This window comes from Myotis nattereri (genome assembly GCF_964212035.1).
Source record: "Myotis nattereri genome assembly, chromosome: 6".
Classification (NCBI taxonomy): Eukaryota; Metazoa; Chordata; class Mammalia; order Chiroptera; family Vespertilionidae; genus Myotis; species Myotis nattereri.
In genome coordinates this window covers 11,020,265-11,034,962 of record NC_138081.1, presented here as the reverse complement: position 1 = coordinate 11,034,962, position 14,698 = coordinate 11,020,265, and the positions used below count along the sequence as shown (strand labels likewise).

Genomic DNA, 14,698 nt, shown 5'->3' with positions numbered 1-14,698 from the left:
GACTAATATTAAGGAAATAGTAGCCAAATAAAGATGCTGTAGCACAAATCATAAAGGAAAATATTAAGTATTTCAATTCAGTGCATTAACCAACAAATAGCATTCTGCAAATCAGTTAGAAAGACAATAGACAAATAGACAAAAGATAAAGATAATTTACAGAAGAGAGGTGGAGAATGATTCCAGAGGGGAAAGAAAGAGAACAATGTTTTTCTAACAAAAACTAAAACCACATTGAGATGTCCTGTCACACTTATCTATCTAACATTACCAAGAGACGGTGAGGAGGAGCATGAGTTGAGAGTAAAAATTCTTACAACCACTTACGTGAGTAATTTGGCAGATGGAAGGTCAGCTCATAGCCTTTAGTGTAATTCCACTTCCGCGCGTATGTAAATCTTATGGCTTCCTTGAAGAAACACCCATGAAACACTTTTGTTTGTAATCACAAAGACAAGAATGGTAATCTAAATGCCTCTCAGCAAGAGACTAGATATATAAATGCTTGTATCTTTACACATTGAAATGTTTTATATACTTTACAGGAATGAACTAGATTTATCTATCTATTGAATGTTCCTTCATCCTAGTTCAGTGTTTGTGGTAAATGTTCATATTGTTAACAAACATTCCCTTTCTTCTACGGGGCACATAGCAGGGTTGCACTTTCCCACCTCCTTGAACTTAGGTAAGGCCCTGTGACTTGCCAAGTCAACCAAATGTGAGCCAACTGATGTGTTACTTTGGGGGAAGAGTTTTAAGAGCCAGTACCCAGCTCTCTCTCTTCTCACTGCTACGGTGATGGAGGAAGCACATATTAAAACAAAACCTCTGTCACCCGGTCCCTGAATGATACAGTGAGCACAGCCCCTGGGCTGATTGTCACTGAATACATAGGGTGAGCAAAGAATAAACGTATGCTATGTGAACCGCTAGGAGAGTTGAGGCTGTTACTGCCCCCAGAGTATTAGGTTGTGTCTCAGCTCAATTTACTGTGCATCTTGTGTCCCTTCCTTAAGTTCTCTCTTCCAAATCACAGAATACTTCCTCTTTTCCATGAGACTCGTACCAGAACATCGCCTCTAAATATAGCGCTTCATCTGTCTTTTTTCAAAGTCAGGGGAGCTTCTCTCTAAGCCCCTTCTCTGTCAGAAAACTGTCCTTGCAGGTTATTTCACCAGTGTTTTTGCTTTGGAGTTAAGCTTCATAGCAAGAGATTCATCACCAGAAAATCCATTCTCTCTCCCTTCGCCCCCCCTCCCTTCCTTCTTTATCTGTGGATGGCTATCCTCATCTGCCAAGGGCAGAGCCATTAGGGAAGGTTTGTGAGATGAGGGCTCAAGTACAGGCATGCCCAACTTTGGGAAATAAGTACATTCCATAAAGATAAATGTAACACTGTTTACTGGGCATCATTATAAAGTTAGAAATGTTTGGCACAGTGGTTGTACCTCTCACCCTCTTTTCAGAGTATAATGTTATACCGAAAAGTACAGTATATATCTGACGAGAAATTATCTTTTTTTCCGAACTATTTTCAAATTATGTAAAGTAAGTTACAAATCTTGAATGTACGTAGCTAGGGTTAATTGTAGATTTGGGTTAAATAACTTAAATGGCTGAAGGAGGGGGGGAACCCTCACCTTTTATCATTCTCTTCTTAGTGTTTAGAAAGTCTACATTGATTTTGAACAGCTATTATTTTTTTTTATTTTTTTTTTTATTGCTTAAAGTATTACAAAGGGTATTACATATGTGTCCATTTTATCACCCCGCCCTAGAGAGTCCCCTAGCCTCCCCTATCCCCCAGTGTCTTATGTCCATTGGTTATGCTTATATGCATGCATACAAGTCCTTTAGTTGATCTCCTGCCCCCCAACCCTCCCCGGCCTTCCCGCTGCAGTTTGACAATCTGTTTGAGGCTGCTCTGCCTCTGTATCTATTATTGTTCAAAAGTTTATAATGGTCTCTATTATCCATGAATGAGTGAGATCATGTGGTATTTCTCCTTCATTGACTGGCTTATTTCACTTAGCATAATGCTCTCCAGTTCCATCCATGCCGTTGCAAATGGTAAGAGTTCCTTCCTTTTTACAGCAGCATAGTATTCCATCGTGTAGATGTACCACAGTTTTCTAATCCATTCATCTACTGATGGGCACTTAGACTGTTTCCAGATCTTAGCTATGGTGAATTGTGCTGCTATGAACATAGCGGTGCATATATCCTTTCTGATTGGTGTTTCTGGTTTCTTGGGATATATTCCTAGAAGTGGTATCACAGGGTCAAATGGGAGTTCCATTTTCAGTTTTTTAAGGAAACTCCATACTGTCTTCCATAGTGGCTGCACCAGTCTGCATTCCCACCAGCAGTGCACAAGTGTTCCTTTTTCTCCACATCCTCTCCAGCACTTGTCGTTTGTTGATTTGCTGATGATAGCCAGTCTGACAGGTGTGAGATGGTACCTCATTGTTGTTTTGATTTGCATCTCTCGGATGATTAGTGACTTTGAGCATGTTTTCATATGTCTCTTGGCTTTCTGAATGTCCTCTTTTGAAAGGTGTCTATTTAGGTCCTTTGCCCACTTTTTGATTGGATTGTTTATCTTCCTTTTGTTGAGTTGTATGAGTTCCCTATAAATTTTGGAGATTAGGCCCTTATCAGATATGACATTGGCAAATATGTTTTCCCACACAGTGGGTTTTCTTGTTGTTTTGTTGATGGTTTCTTTTGCTGTGCAGAAGCTTTTTATTTTGATGTAGTCCCATTTGTTTATTTTCTCTTTAGTTTCAAGTGCCCTAGGAGCTGTGTCAGTGAAGAAATTGCTTCGGCATATGTCTGAGATTTCGTTGCCTTTGGATTCTTCTAGAATTTTTATGGTTTCCTGTCGTACATTTAAGTCCTTTATCCATTTTGAGTTTATTTTTGTGTACGGTGTAAGTTGGTGGTCTAGTTTCATTTTCTTGCATATATCTGTCCAATTTTCCCAACACCATTTATTGAAGAGACTATCTTGGCTCCATTGTATGTTCTTGCCTCCTTTGTCAAATATTAATTGAGCATATTGGTTCGGGCCGATTTCTGGGCTCTCTATTCTATTCCATTGATCTATATGCCTATTCTTGTGCCAGTACCAGGCAGTTTTGAGAACAGTGGCTTTGTAATACAACTTGATATCTGGTATTGAGATCCCACCTACTTTGTTCTTTTTCAGGATTGCTGCAGCTATTCGGGGTCTTTTTTTATTCCAGATGAATTTTTGGAGAGTTCGTTCTAGATCTCTGAAGTATGCCGTTGGTATTTTAATGGGAAGTGCGTTGAATTTATAGATTGCTTTGGGTAGTATGGACATTTTAATGATGTTGATTCTACCAATCCAGGAACACGGTATGTTCTTCCATCTGTTTATGTCTTCCTCTATATCTTTTTTCAACGTCCTGTAGTTTTCTGAGTAGAGGTCTTTTACCTCTTTAGTTAAGTTGATTCCTAGGTAGCTTAATTTTTTTGGTGCAATGGTAAACGGGATTGCTTTTATAATCTCTCTTTCTGAAAGTTCACTATTGGTGTATAGAAATGCCTCAGATTTCTTGGGGTTAATTTTGTATCCTGCTACATTGCCAAATTCATGTATTAAGTCTAGTAGCTTTTTGATGGAGTCTCTGGGGTTTTGTATGTATAATATCATGTCGTCTGCAAATAAGGACAGTTTTACTTCCTCTTTTCCAATTTGGATGCCTTTTATTTCTTCTTCTTGCCGAATTGCAATGGCTAACACTTCCAGTACTATGTTGAACAGGAGTGGTGAGAGGGGGCATCCCTGTCTTGTTCCTGTTCTTAGGGGAAATGGTGTTAGTTTTTGCCCATTGAGTATGATGTTCGCTGTGGGCCTGTCATATATGGCTTTTATTATGTTGAGGTATGATCCTTCTACTCCCACCTTGCTGAGAGTTTTTATCAAAAATGGGTGTTGAATTTTGTCAAATGCTTTTTCTGCATCAATTGATATGACCATGTGGTTTTTTTCTTTCAATTTGTTTATGTGATGTATCACGTTTATTGATTTGCGGATATTGTACCATCCTTGCATCCCTGGGATAAATCCTACTTGGTCATGGTGTATGATCTTTCTGATGTACTGCTGGATCCGATTTGCTAAGATTTTGTTGAGGATTTTGGCATCTATGTTCATGAGGGATATTGGCCTGTAGTTCTCTTTCATTGTGTTGTCTTTACCTGGTTTTGGTATTAGGGTGATGCTGGCTTCATAGAATGAGCTTGGAAGTGTTCCTTCCTCTTGAATTTTTTGTAGTAGTCTGAGGAGGATAGGTTTTAGTTCTTCCTTGAATGTTTGGTAAAACTCCCCTGTGAAGCCGTCTGGTCCTGGGCTTTTGTTTGATGGAAGCTTTTTGATGACTGCTTCAATTTCTTCCGTAGTTATTGGCCTGTTGAGATTTTTAGATTCTTCCTGATTGAGTTTTGGAATGTTGTATTTTTCTAGGAATTTGTCCATTTCCTCCAGGTTGTCTAGTTTGTTGGAGTAGAGCTGTCCATAGTATTTTTTAACGATCATTTGTATTTCTGTGGGGTCTGTTGTTATTTCGCCTCTATCGTTTCTGATTTTGTTTATTTGGGTCCTCTCTCTTTGCTTCTTGGTGAGTCTGGCTAGAGGTTTGTCAATCTTGTTTATCCTTTCAAAGAACCAGCTCTTGGTTTCATTGATTTTCTGTATTGTTTTTTTGGTCTCTATGTCATTTATTTCTGCTCTAATCTTTATTATTTCCTTCCTTCTGCTCACTCTGGGGTTTTCTTGTTGCTCTCTTTCTAATTCTTTGAGTTGTAGAGTTAGATGATTTACTACCATGTTTTCTTGTTTTTTGAGATAGGCCTGTAGAGCTATAAACTTCCCTCTCAAGACTGCTTTCATTGTGTCCCATAGGTTTTGGATTGTTGTGTTTTCATTGTCATTAGTTTCCAGGATGTTTTTAATTTCTTCTTTGATCTCATTGGTAACCCAATCAATATTTAATAGCATGCTATTCAGCTTCCAGGTGTTTGAGTATTTTTGGTTGTTTTTATTGTAGTTAATTTCTAATATTATGCCATCGTGGTCTGTGAAGATGCTTTTTATGATTTCAATCTTCTTGAATTTGGGGATACTTTGCTTGTGACCCAATATATGGTTTATTTTTGAATATGTCTTATGAGCATTTGAGTAGAATGTATATTCCCTGGCTTTGGGGTGGAGTGTTCTGAAGATGTCTATTAAGTCCATCTGATCTAGTGAGTCATTTAGGATTGCTGTATCTTTGCTGATTGTTTGTCTAGAGGGCTTATCCAGTGCTGTCAGTGGTGTATTAAAGTCCCCTACTATGATTGTATTGTTGTCGATCTCTCCTTTGATATCTTCCAGGAGTTTTTTTATGAATTTGGGTGCTCCTGCATTGGGTGCATATATGTTTACCAGAGTTATATCTTCTTGTTGTATTGATCCCTTTAGTATTATGAAGTGGCCTTCCTTATCTCTTGTTATGGCCTTCACTTTGAGGTCTATTTTGTCCGATATAAGTATTGCTACCCCAGCTTTCTTTTCCTTTCCATTTGCCTGAAAGATATTTTTCCATCCTTTCACTTTCAGTCTGTGTGAGTCCCTTCTAATGAGGTGGGTTTCTTGTAGACAGCAGATGTATGGGTCATGTTTTTTTATCCATTCAGCCACTCGATGTCTTTTGTTTGGAGCATTTAGTCCGTTTACGTTTAAAGTTATTATTGAAAGGTACTTGTTTGTAGCCATTTCTGTTTTTGTGTGGCTGTTTTCTTTCTTTGCTTTTTATTTCTTATTTTTATACCAGTCCCTTTAGCATTCCTTGCATTGCTGGCTTGGTGGTGATAAACTCCCTTAGCCTTTTTTTGTCTGTGAAGCTTCTTATTTCCCCTTCAAGTTTGAATGATAGCCTTGCTGGATAGAGTATTCTTGGATTCAGTCCTTTGCTTTGCATCACTTTGTAAATTTCAGTCCATTCTTTTCTGGCCTGATGTGTTTCTTTCCTGGGGAGTTCTGCTCTTCCCGGCTGCAAACCGTCTCACCAGCTGAGCAATTTCGCCAATTCGGTGTGGGTGTTACTAGTTTCAGCTGCTGACTCCGTTTGCTCCGGGACACGACCTGGGACGCGTCTGCCTATATTGCCGCCATCTTCCCTCCTCGAACAGCTATTATTTTGTGGAAGCCCTTGATTTTTATAAATGAACAGGTTGATATGGCTTGGAAGTATAGAGGGAAACTCAGAATTAAAACAAAGCTAGTGTTTCAAAATACAGCGGTTTGTGAACAAAGAGAAAAGCATGTGTATTAAAATGCATGGAATAGTAAACAAACAAAAGAGGGAAATGAATCATGGCTGAGGGCAATGTATATTCTGAAAAAGGATTGGTGCCATGTCCTGGACATATTTCTTATTTATGAATTTTAAAATGGTAATATAGGTATATATACATATGTAATCTTTCTTCAAATAAATTTCTTAAATGTAATAAATAAGTGCAGTTTAGAGAATACAAGTGCCATGTGCCTACCACCTAGCTAAAGAATAGAACAAGACCAGTACTTTTGAAACCCCTCCAAAATTTCATTCTGGAAATGAAGTCAATTAATGTTTGGACCCCATTGGTGGGGGTCCCTCCAAGATTTCATCTCTCTTTTCCTAGGCAAATTATCCTCAAATTTGTATAATAATTCCCTGGACTTCATTTTTAGTTTTACATGTATGTATATATCCCTAAACAAAGTATATTTTTAGTTTTGCCTTTTTTAAAACTTTGTATAAATGAATTCATACTCTGTGTTTTTCTGTCTTGCTTTTTTTAACTTAACATTGTAGTTTTTATTCATCTACTTGCATATAGCTATGGTTCATTAATCTCAATTACTGTGTAGCTTCCCACTGTAGTATTATTTTGCAGTGTGTTAGCTCATTTTATATTTTATCGGGTATTATGTTTCTTTTCCATAAAATTCTGTAAGGTTAATTGTTACATGTAGTTTGGTTTGTTCCAACCTTAGGTACAACTGTGGGTTTTTTTAAGCTATTTGACATGGAAAATGTGTTCATATCCTGAGATAATCAAGATGTTCTAATTTACCTTTAGTCAGTGATTTGAGTTAGATATTAATTTTTTTTCACAACACACTATCGAGATGTATTTGGCTTCTCTTGATGCTAAATCTTGTGTTGGCTTCACAGTTCCCAGGGAGAATGTCGCAACGATTGCTGATTGTGCCAGTGTGATTGAAGGAGTCAGTCGAAGCCGAAACGCCTTGCTGAATGGAGACACCAAGAATTATGATTGGGATTCTGGCTACACATGCCATCAGCTAGGAAGCGGGGCCATTGTGGTTCAGCTGGCACAGCCATACATGATTGGGTCAATACGGTAAGAAGACTACTTCTCACTCATTACTTTTCAAATGGAAGACACATACAAATTATAGTTTAGTACAATGTTGTGCCAGCAACTTTGTGAAGACACTATTCTGTTCTTTGCTGTAGATAGGGAGGGAGGGGTAGAAAGGGGCACAGAGATACAGTGCTTGTTGGATTCTCGGGGGAAGGGGAGATGCAACAAGAGTTAGACTTCTGGGGAAACCAGAGCAGAGGCCTCTCCCTGGTTCGTATTGGTTAGCAACTTGCAGGATAATGTCAACACAAGTTACACAGAATCAAAAATCATTTGAAGCTTTAATAAATGACTTTGCATAGGGAGCAGACAGAACTGTATATGAGACCTGCTTCTAAAAAGTCTTTGTAATGATCTTTGTGTCTGGATTTTAGTTGTTGTTTTCATTTTGCTTTAAGAAAGGAACTTTAACCCAATATTACTTGATTTATAGGATCATATAATTTTGTTGTTGTTGTTAATCCTCACCTGAGGATATTTTTTCCATTGAATTTTAGAGAGAGGGGAAGGGTGCGGGGGAGAGACAGAGAGAGAGAAACATTGATGTAAGAGAGACACATCAGTTGGTTGCCTCCCGCATGCACTCTGACCAGGGCTGGGGATCAAGCCTGCAACCAAGGTACGTGCTCTTCACCAGACTCAAACCCGAGACTTTTCAGTCCACAGGCTGACATTTAACCACTGAGCAAAACTGGCTAGGGACTGGTGACATTCCCTAGACTCTAGGGCCTAGAAAATATACTTTTAGTTCAAGAGAACCATCTGGGTCTTAAATAGGCTACCTATTTCTTTTTAATGTTTTAAGATTGACTCTCAAAGAATAATGGCAAATTATATATATATTAGAGGCCTGGGTGCACGAAATTCGTGCACGAGGCGGGGGTGGGTGTCACTCAGCCCGGCCTGCATCTTCTTGCAATCCAGGACCCCTCGGGGGATGTCAGGCCTAAACTGGCAGTCGGAATCCCTCTCACAATCCAGGATGCTGCATGCACCAGTGACTGTACTTTTCATACAGATGAAAGGCATCTTGTTGTTGTATGGGCAGCTACATTTTTTTACCCTGATTACAAAAAGTAGTACATAACATGATCCTTCTGAGGCAGTAGTGCCATTTTCCCCATCTTATGGGTGGAAAACTGGAGCAGAGAGAAGTAAGTAATTGGCTTTGTCACACAGTTATAAGTGTCCGAATCAGGGCTGACCACAAAATGTGCAAGCCAGGGTCCATGCATGTCATCACTACATCATCCTATTTTTTCAGTGTTAGAGTAGCCTTGCCAGGTTTTAATTTTTAAATCTAAGAGACTGTTCCCAATATATAGGGTAGAGTCCCTAGGCCTGGCCGGCGATCAGGGCCATCGGTGGGGTGATGGCGGGGGGGGGGAGGCGCTGGCACCCACCTTGGCTGGCAGCCTGGCGCCACCTGATGGCCAGACCCCCCCCCCCTTCCCCATCACCACTGTCAGCCCTGCCCCCATATCTCTGCTGCTGGTCACCTCCCTCGTGGCGGGGGGGGGGGGGGGGGGAGATTGCAGGGGGCGGCAATCAGGGGCAGCTCCTGTGTTGAGTGTCTGCCCTCTGGTGGTCAGTGTGCATCATAGCGACCTGTCCTTCTGCCATTCGGTCGATTTGCATATTAGGGTTTTATTATGTAGGATATTATATATATCTGTATGTATATGTATTTATATTTAGCATTAGATGAGCTATTTTACATTGTATCTTAGTCTGCAGGAGTAGAGATGTTGGCAGGACATGGCTGCTTTCCCCCATCACACTTCTCAATTTAAAGTCAGTATGTATAAAGAGAGAAATAGCACAAATTAAGGTAGTAGGAGTCTAATAGGCAAAAGTTAATTGATGTTTAGACTAGTAACCACAGAGGTAATTGCTGCTTGCCTCAATGATTTGAGGTAGATATTAATTTTTTTCACAACAGTTTCTGGGTACCCTGATGAGTGATGGTAGATTTCTTGGAGAATTAAACTGTGGATTTCTTCATTTAAATTGTCAGCCCCTTTTCATACAGGGCAATGTGCAGCCTGAGTACTGTAGACAACAAATCACAGAGAGAGAAGCCTGGGGTTTATACTGCAGACAGACAGCTCACATTGTGCTTAGGAAGAGGAAGAGACAAGCCACAGGCAGTCTGAACAAACTACCAGTGCAAATAACCTCCATCACAGAGCAAACAGCACCCTCCTTCCTCTTCCTCACCTGCATGCATTAACTAAAGTATTCATAAGCCATCTATTTCATAAGCCATTTGTGAATTTTTGTCATAGGTGGTGTGAAACTTATCTGAATATTTCTCATTACAACCTATCCCTCTTCACTTTAAAAATCTAGGAAACAGTTGTCCTTCTCTTGTCACTGGCTTTCTTTATAGTCTTCACAATTTCTTGAAGATTACCAATCGTGTCTCTGAGATTACATCTGCAATTTCTTTCAGCAGGCGTGTGGTGTAACTCATCTGAGCCAGGAGACTTGAAATCATTTAAATTGACTAGATACCCTCTTTCTTTCACTTCACCTATTTGGGGCTTCAATTTTCTCTTTATTATGTTTGTTCTGCCATTTCTAATTTGAAGACCAATCGTTTTGCCAGTGAACAGGTAAGCAAACTGGCAGCTTAGTAGCTCTTCCTGCTCTCTTTTAATGTTCCCTGTATTCTGTCTACTTACCTGGTACCTCCCCCCACCACACACACACACACCTAACAATGTCCCATGTGCATCTCAAACCAATGTCAAAAATGGATTCTATTATCTTTTGCTTCCCATGTTCAAGTTCCTCACACCTTGCTGCCCCATTTCATTCCGTGGCACCACCCCTCTGTCCATCAACTGAGCCAAAAACATGGGAATCTTTCTAAATTTCTTCCTCTCCCTCCCGCCTCCCCTCAGCCAGTCGGCTGTGGAGTTCTGCCAATACCAGCTCCTACACGGTCTCCCAAATCCTTCCTCTTCTCCTTCCACGTCACCACAGTTGCACCTTGGTAGTTCCTCCTCTCCGCCTGGCCTTCCAGACTTTCATCTCTCCCTTCCTTCCCCACCAGCAACCATCCCCCACGTGTTACCACAAATCGGATGTAGCCAGGCCCCTTCCTAAAAGAATTCATGGCTACTGTTTGCCTTCAGAAGAAAGTTCCGAGAAAGGCACTAAGAGTGATCTGACTTGGCTTCTGTCTGTACAGCCTCTTGCTTCTCCACCCACCCTGCACCTACTCTGTCACAGCCTCTCCTGCTCCTTGCAGTTTTACACTTGTCACCCTCTTCCCCCCACATCTTCAACTCTTTGAACACGCTGTCCTCATGGCTTGTGTCTCACTGCCTTCTCATCACCCCTGTATGCCTGGTTATTATTTTCGCTTCAAGTCTCCACTCCTTTGGGCACGCTTCTTTAACCTCACCATCTCCTGGGCTAATTTAAACATTCCTCCTCAGTGATCTCAGTGATCAAATTGCTACCGGAGCATTTGTCTTATTTGTAGAATTGTGTCCTTGCTGCTTCCTCTGAGCCTCAGCTGATACATAAAGCCTGTGGCAATTCAGAATGAGCATCCCTCGACAGTTTGTGCAGATGAGGTAGTCTGACAAGATAGAGGGGAAATTGTGGTGGGCGCGGTAAGAGATCTAGAATCTTAGATCCAACGGGCGCCTCATGAGGTCTTTGCTGAAGTGACAGCTTAGAGACAATTAGGCTCTTCATGTGACAAGGCCACCTTGACCTCTAGCTCAGGTCAAAGCGTCAGAGAGGTTGAATCTGACTCCAGAAAAAGATGTGATTGGGACTTAAGGCAAGAGAGAACAGTGTCCATTTGTTTCTCTTTGAATGTGGAATAAAATGGTTCCCCCAGTTTTCCTTTTCCTGACTCAGAGGAGGGATGATGTGCATGAGCACAACCAAAGGCAGAGTTGTGCATCTCAGCACAGTGTGACGCCTCCGACTTCCTCCAGCCCAGATATTGTTTCTGCGGAGAGAAAATCCATGCTGCTGACGCCTGTATAACTGGCTGAATGCTCAGAGAGACACGTCTCTGTGAAACTCACATTATGTTGTCAGGGGCTGCATTTGCCTCTTCTGTGACATTGTTAAGCGGAGAGGGAGAGGGATTTGTTAACCACCAATGCCCGTGGACGATGCCGGGTGTCCTGGCAGGCCATGGTTAGCAGCAGCTCATGTGCCCAGACAGATGTTTATTGGTGGCAAAGTAGATCAGGGGCACGCACCTCTTCATGGGGATGGGTAATTGGCCAATGACAGTTGATTAGTCAGTGACATTTTACCTGCAGTTTCTACAGTTGCTTGTGATGACTGACTTGCTTTCCTAGTCACTGTATCCGCAGAAGGCCAGTGATTCTGAATCAGCTCCTGAGGACGCACATTACAGGGCTGAGGGACTTACACTTTCCCATCTGAAAGCAGGGCTGGCAGTCCTGAAACTCGGTACCCTGGCTTCAAATTCAGATTTCTTTGTAGATGATGAGTAAGGCCAAAGTCTCAAACACAAATGATCTCCATCACTGCATTCTTTATTCCTGCGAGGGGACATAGTTGTTTGTGGATAAAAACCCTTTGTTTTCATCTCTGTTTGTCTGATTTTATCCACAGAATCCATTTCTTCCTTCCCCAGGTTTCCCCTGTGGCTGGGTAGGCAAGCAGAGCCTTGTTTCTTTTCTTTTTTTAACCCTCACCTGAGGATAGTTTTCTATTGATTTCTAGAGAGGGTGGAAAGGAGGCAGGAGGGGGAGAGGGAGACAGCAATGTGAGAGAGACATATTGATTGGTTGCCTCCCGATTGCGCCCTTTACCAGGGCTGGGGGACCTGCAACTGAGATACGTGCCCTTGACTGGGAATTGAACCCAAGACCCTCAGTCTGAGGGCCGATGCTCTAAGCACTGGACAAAAGTGGCCAGGGCGAGCCTTGTTTCTTGATCGCTAATGCTTACACCTAACCTCAGGTAGCAGGACCATAATCCTACTAATGTGTCTGGAGAAGCCGACCTTGAAATATGGTCTCTGACCATCTCCACCTCCCCCTGTTTTCTTTTACCCATTCAGCAAGCATGTGTTGAGTCTTCTGCTGTGTGTCAGGCACTGTTCTAAGCACTGGGGTACAGCACTGAACAAAGAAAATGGTCATCAAACACTGGTGCTCTCATGGAACCGACATCCTGTGGGAGAGATAAATAGTAAACATCTTATGTAAGGTGTCAGATATTCCCAAGTGCTCAGAGGCAATTAGGGAGGACTAGCGGATGGAGACCGTACAGTTTTAGATTTAGAAGACCAAGCCCGTCGGGGACCTGCAGGTAGCACCCCTGGCTGGCTGCAGGAGCCCCAAGGGGGCCACTGTGGTTGGAGCAGATGGAGGGAGTTAACTGGAGAGGTGGCAGCCCCAAGTTGCTTTGCTGCTGTTTCTATTTTCAGTCACCAGCTCCCTGACCATCTCACCTGCCACCAACCTGGTCCCAGGGTTTCAGCAGCACAGTTAGAGGGGAGCTTTCTTGCTAAAGAGAGGCAGGCTAGGGCCATCATGCCTTTAGAAGCACCTTCCTTGCTCCTGGTCGCCCTTTATCTAACCAGCTCCTGGAGAAGGAACAGCAGGAGGCGTCCTAGTCCTTGCAGTCTAACTGGAAACTTTCTCCCCATCCTTGTGTTTCTCTTTCCAAGAGCCAGAGCTGGCAGGGCACCTGGGAAATAAAGGAGTGTGTCTTTGTTGTTGCTAGGTTCACAGGCACAGCAGAAGTTATGCATTTTATTTGAGAGAAAACGGGAGAAATTGCCTGGAATGGGCCTTAAAAGTGGCAACCGAGTGGTAATTATATCATTTTCATGCCATTTAAAAAACATTAAAATTTAAATAACAGGAAATCCTCAGAGGCCTGGCCACATGAAAAGACCAGAGTAGAGTCATAATAACTAACCGATATACTTAATGTCTTAGTTCCTCTGTCGCCTTAATTTAAGATTTATCTTTCACTTGCTAATCTTGATATTTTTTTAAGTATTTCCAGGCTAGTATGAGAAATCACAAACAATTTTTGCATTAGCTTGAAAATGATGGTTTTGTAATTGATATGAGCAATACCGTAAATAAAATACCTACAATGCTTTAACTAACAAACCTAATTGTAAGTAGACTGCCCAAAGACAAAGCAGTACAGTCAGGTGCCACTAAATAAACTTGGAGTCTTGGGTGCTGAGGATTAAGGAGTTAGTGACACAAAAAGATTTTGAGTCCCTCCATTGGAAAATGTTAGGACGGAAGGGTCTACCGCAAAGTATGTTCTTGATGGGCATTCCTAATCTCGTTTGTCTGTGGAGGTGAAGCCCTTTTTATTTTGCAGTTGGAAAAGCCAGTTCTATTTATAAAAGTTAATCTGGCACTGAATGTCTGAACCACAAATCAGTTTATGTTTTGTAGTTATTTAACATAAAATAAAGCAATAGCAAATTGATCATTTAAAAAAAGTTAGATATGCCACTGTGATCCTTGCCCATCCCAGCATATTTTTCTTTCTCTGTGAGCTGTCAGGCTTGTGCAGATTCAGCTGCCCTTTCACTGTGATGTGGCTACAACCAGCTCAGGATGAGCTATTATTCAGTGTGCAAATTCCTGAGACCCCTATTTGACAACTGTTTTTTCTTCTTCCCAGGCTTACCTCCCTGCCAAACTGCTGCTCATCCACTTCTTGCCCAAAGGCTAAGCTCAGAAAAGAAAAAGGAAAGGAGTCAAACACCTTTCCCTTTTGTTTCCTATTTAATCGCTCCATGAAGGCTTAGTCAGTAAGGGTGGGGGTTGAGGAACCAAAGCTAATGACTCGAATGATGTTTTGTGATTATTTGAGTATCTTTCACTGTACTGCCCTCAGTCTCTCATAGGACCACAGATAATCTCTAGTTGAAGATAGTGATTTTATAGGATTGAGATGAACTTGGGTCTTTGTCGCAATTTCCAAGTATCTAGTACAGTTCTCTGTGCTGTGAGTACTCAATAAATACTCATTGACTGAACTGACAACATAGTATGTTCGTGCAGTAAAGGGAGTTCTATCTATCAACTAAATTGGACACCATATTTGCTCGTGTCTGATCTAAGTGTATGTGAGGAAACTGCTAAAGATCTGGCATCTCCAGCGAGTGACTGAGATGAAGCTCTGGAGTTGGGCACCGGCATTGGCACAGGTGAGGAAGCTTCCCTCACGTTCGGTGCCACTTCCACTTCTGGCTGAGTGC

At 41.7% G+C, this 14,698-nt stretch overlaps 1 protein-coding gene across 2 annotated transcripts in view; it reads left to right on the top strand.

Annotated features, from left to right (window-relative positions):
• BTBD9 (BTB domain containing 9) overlaps nt 1–14,698 on the top strand; it is a 437,801-nt gene that overhangs the window by 321,679 nt on the left and 101,424 nt on the right. For both annotated transcript variants that reach the window (XM_081093921.1, XM_081093920.1), the window contains exon 8: nt 7,239–7,428. In XM_081093921.1, the coding sequence (XP_080950047.1) occupies nt 7,239–7,428 (190 nt within the window). The remainder of the gene's footprint in view (nt 1–7,238; nt 7,429–14,698) is intronic.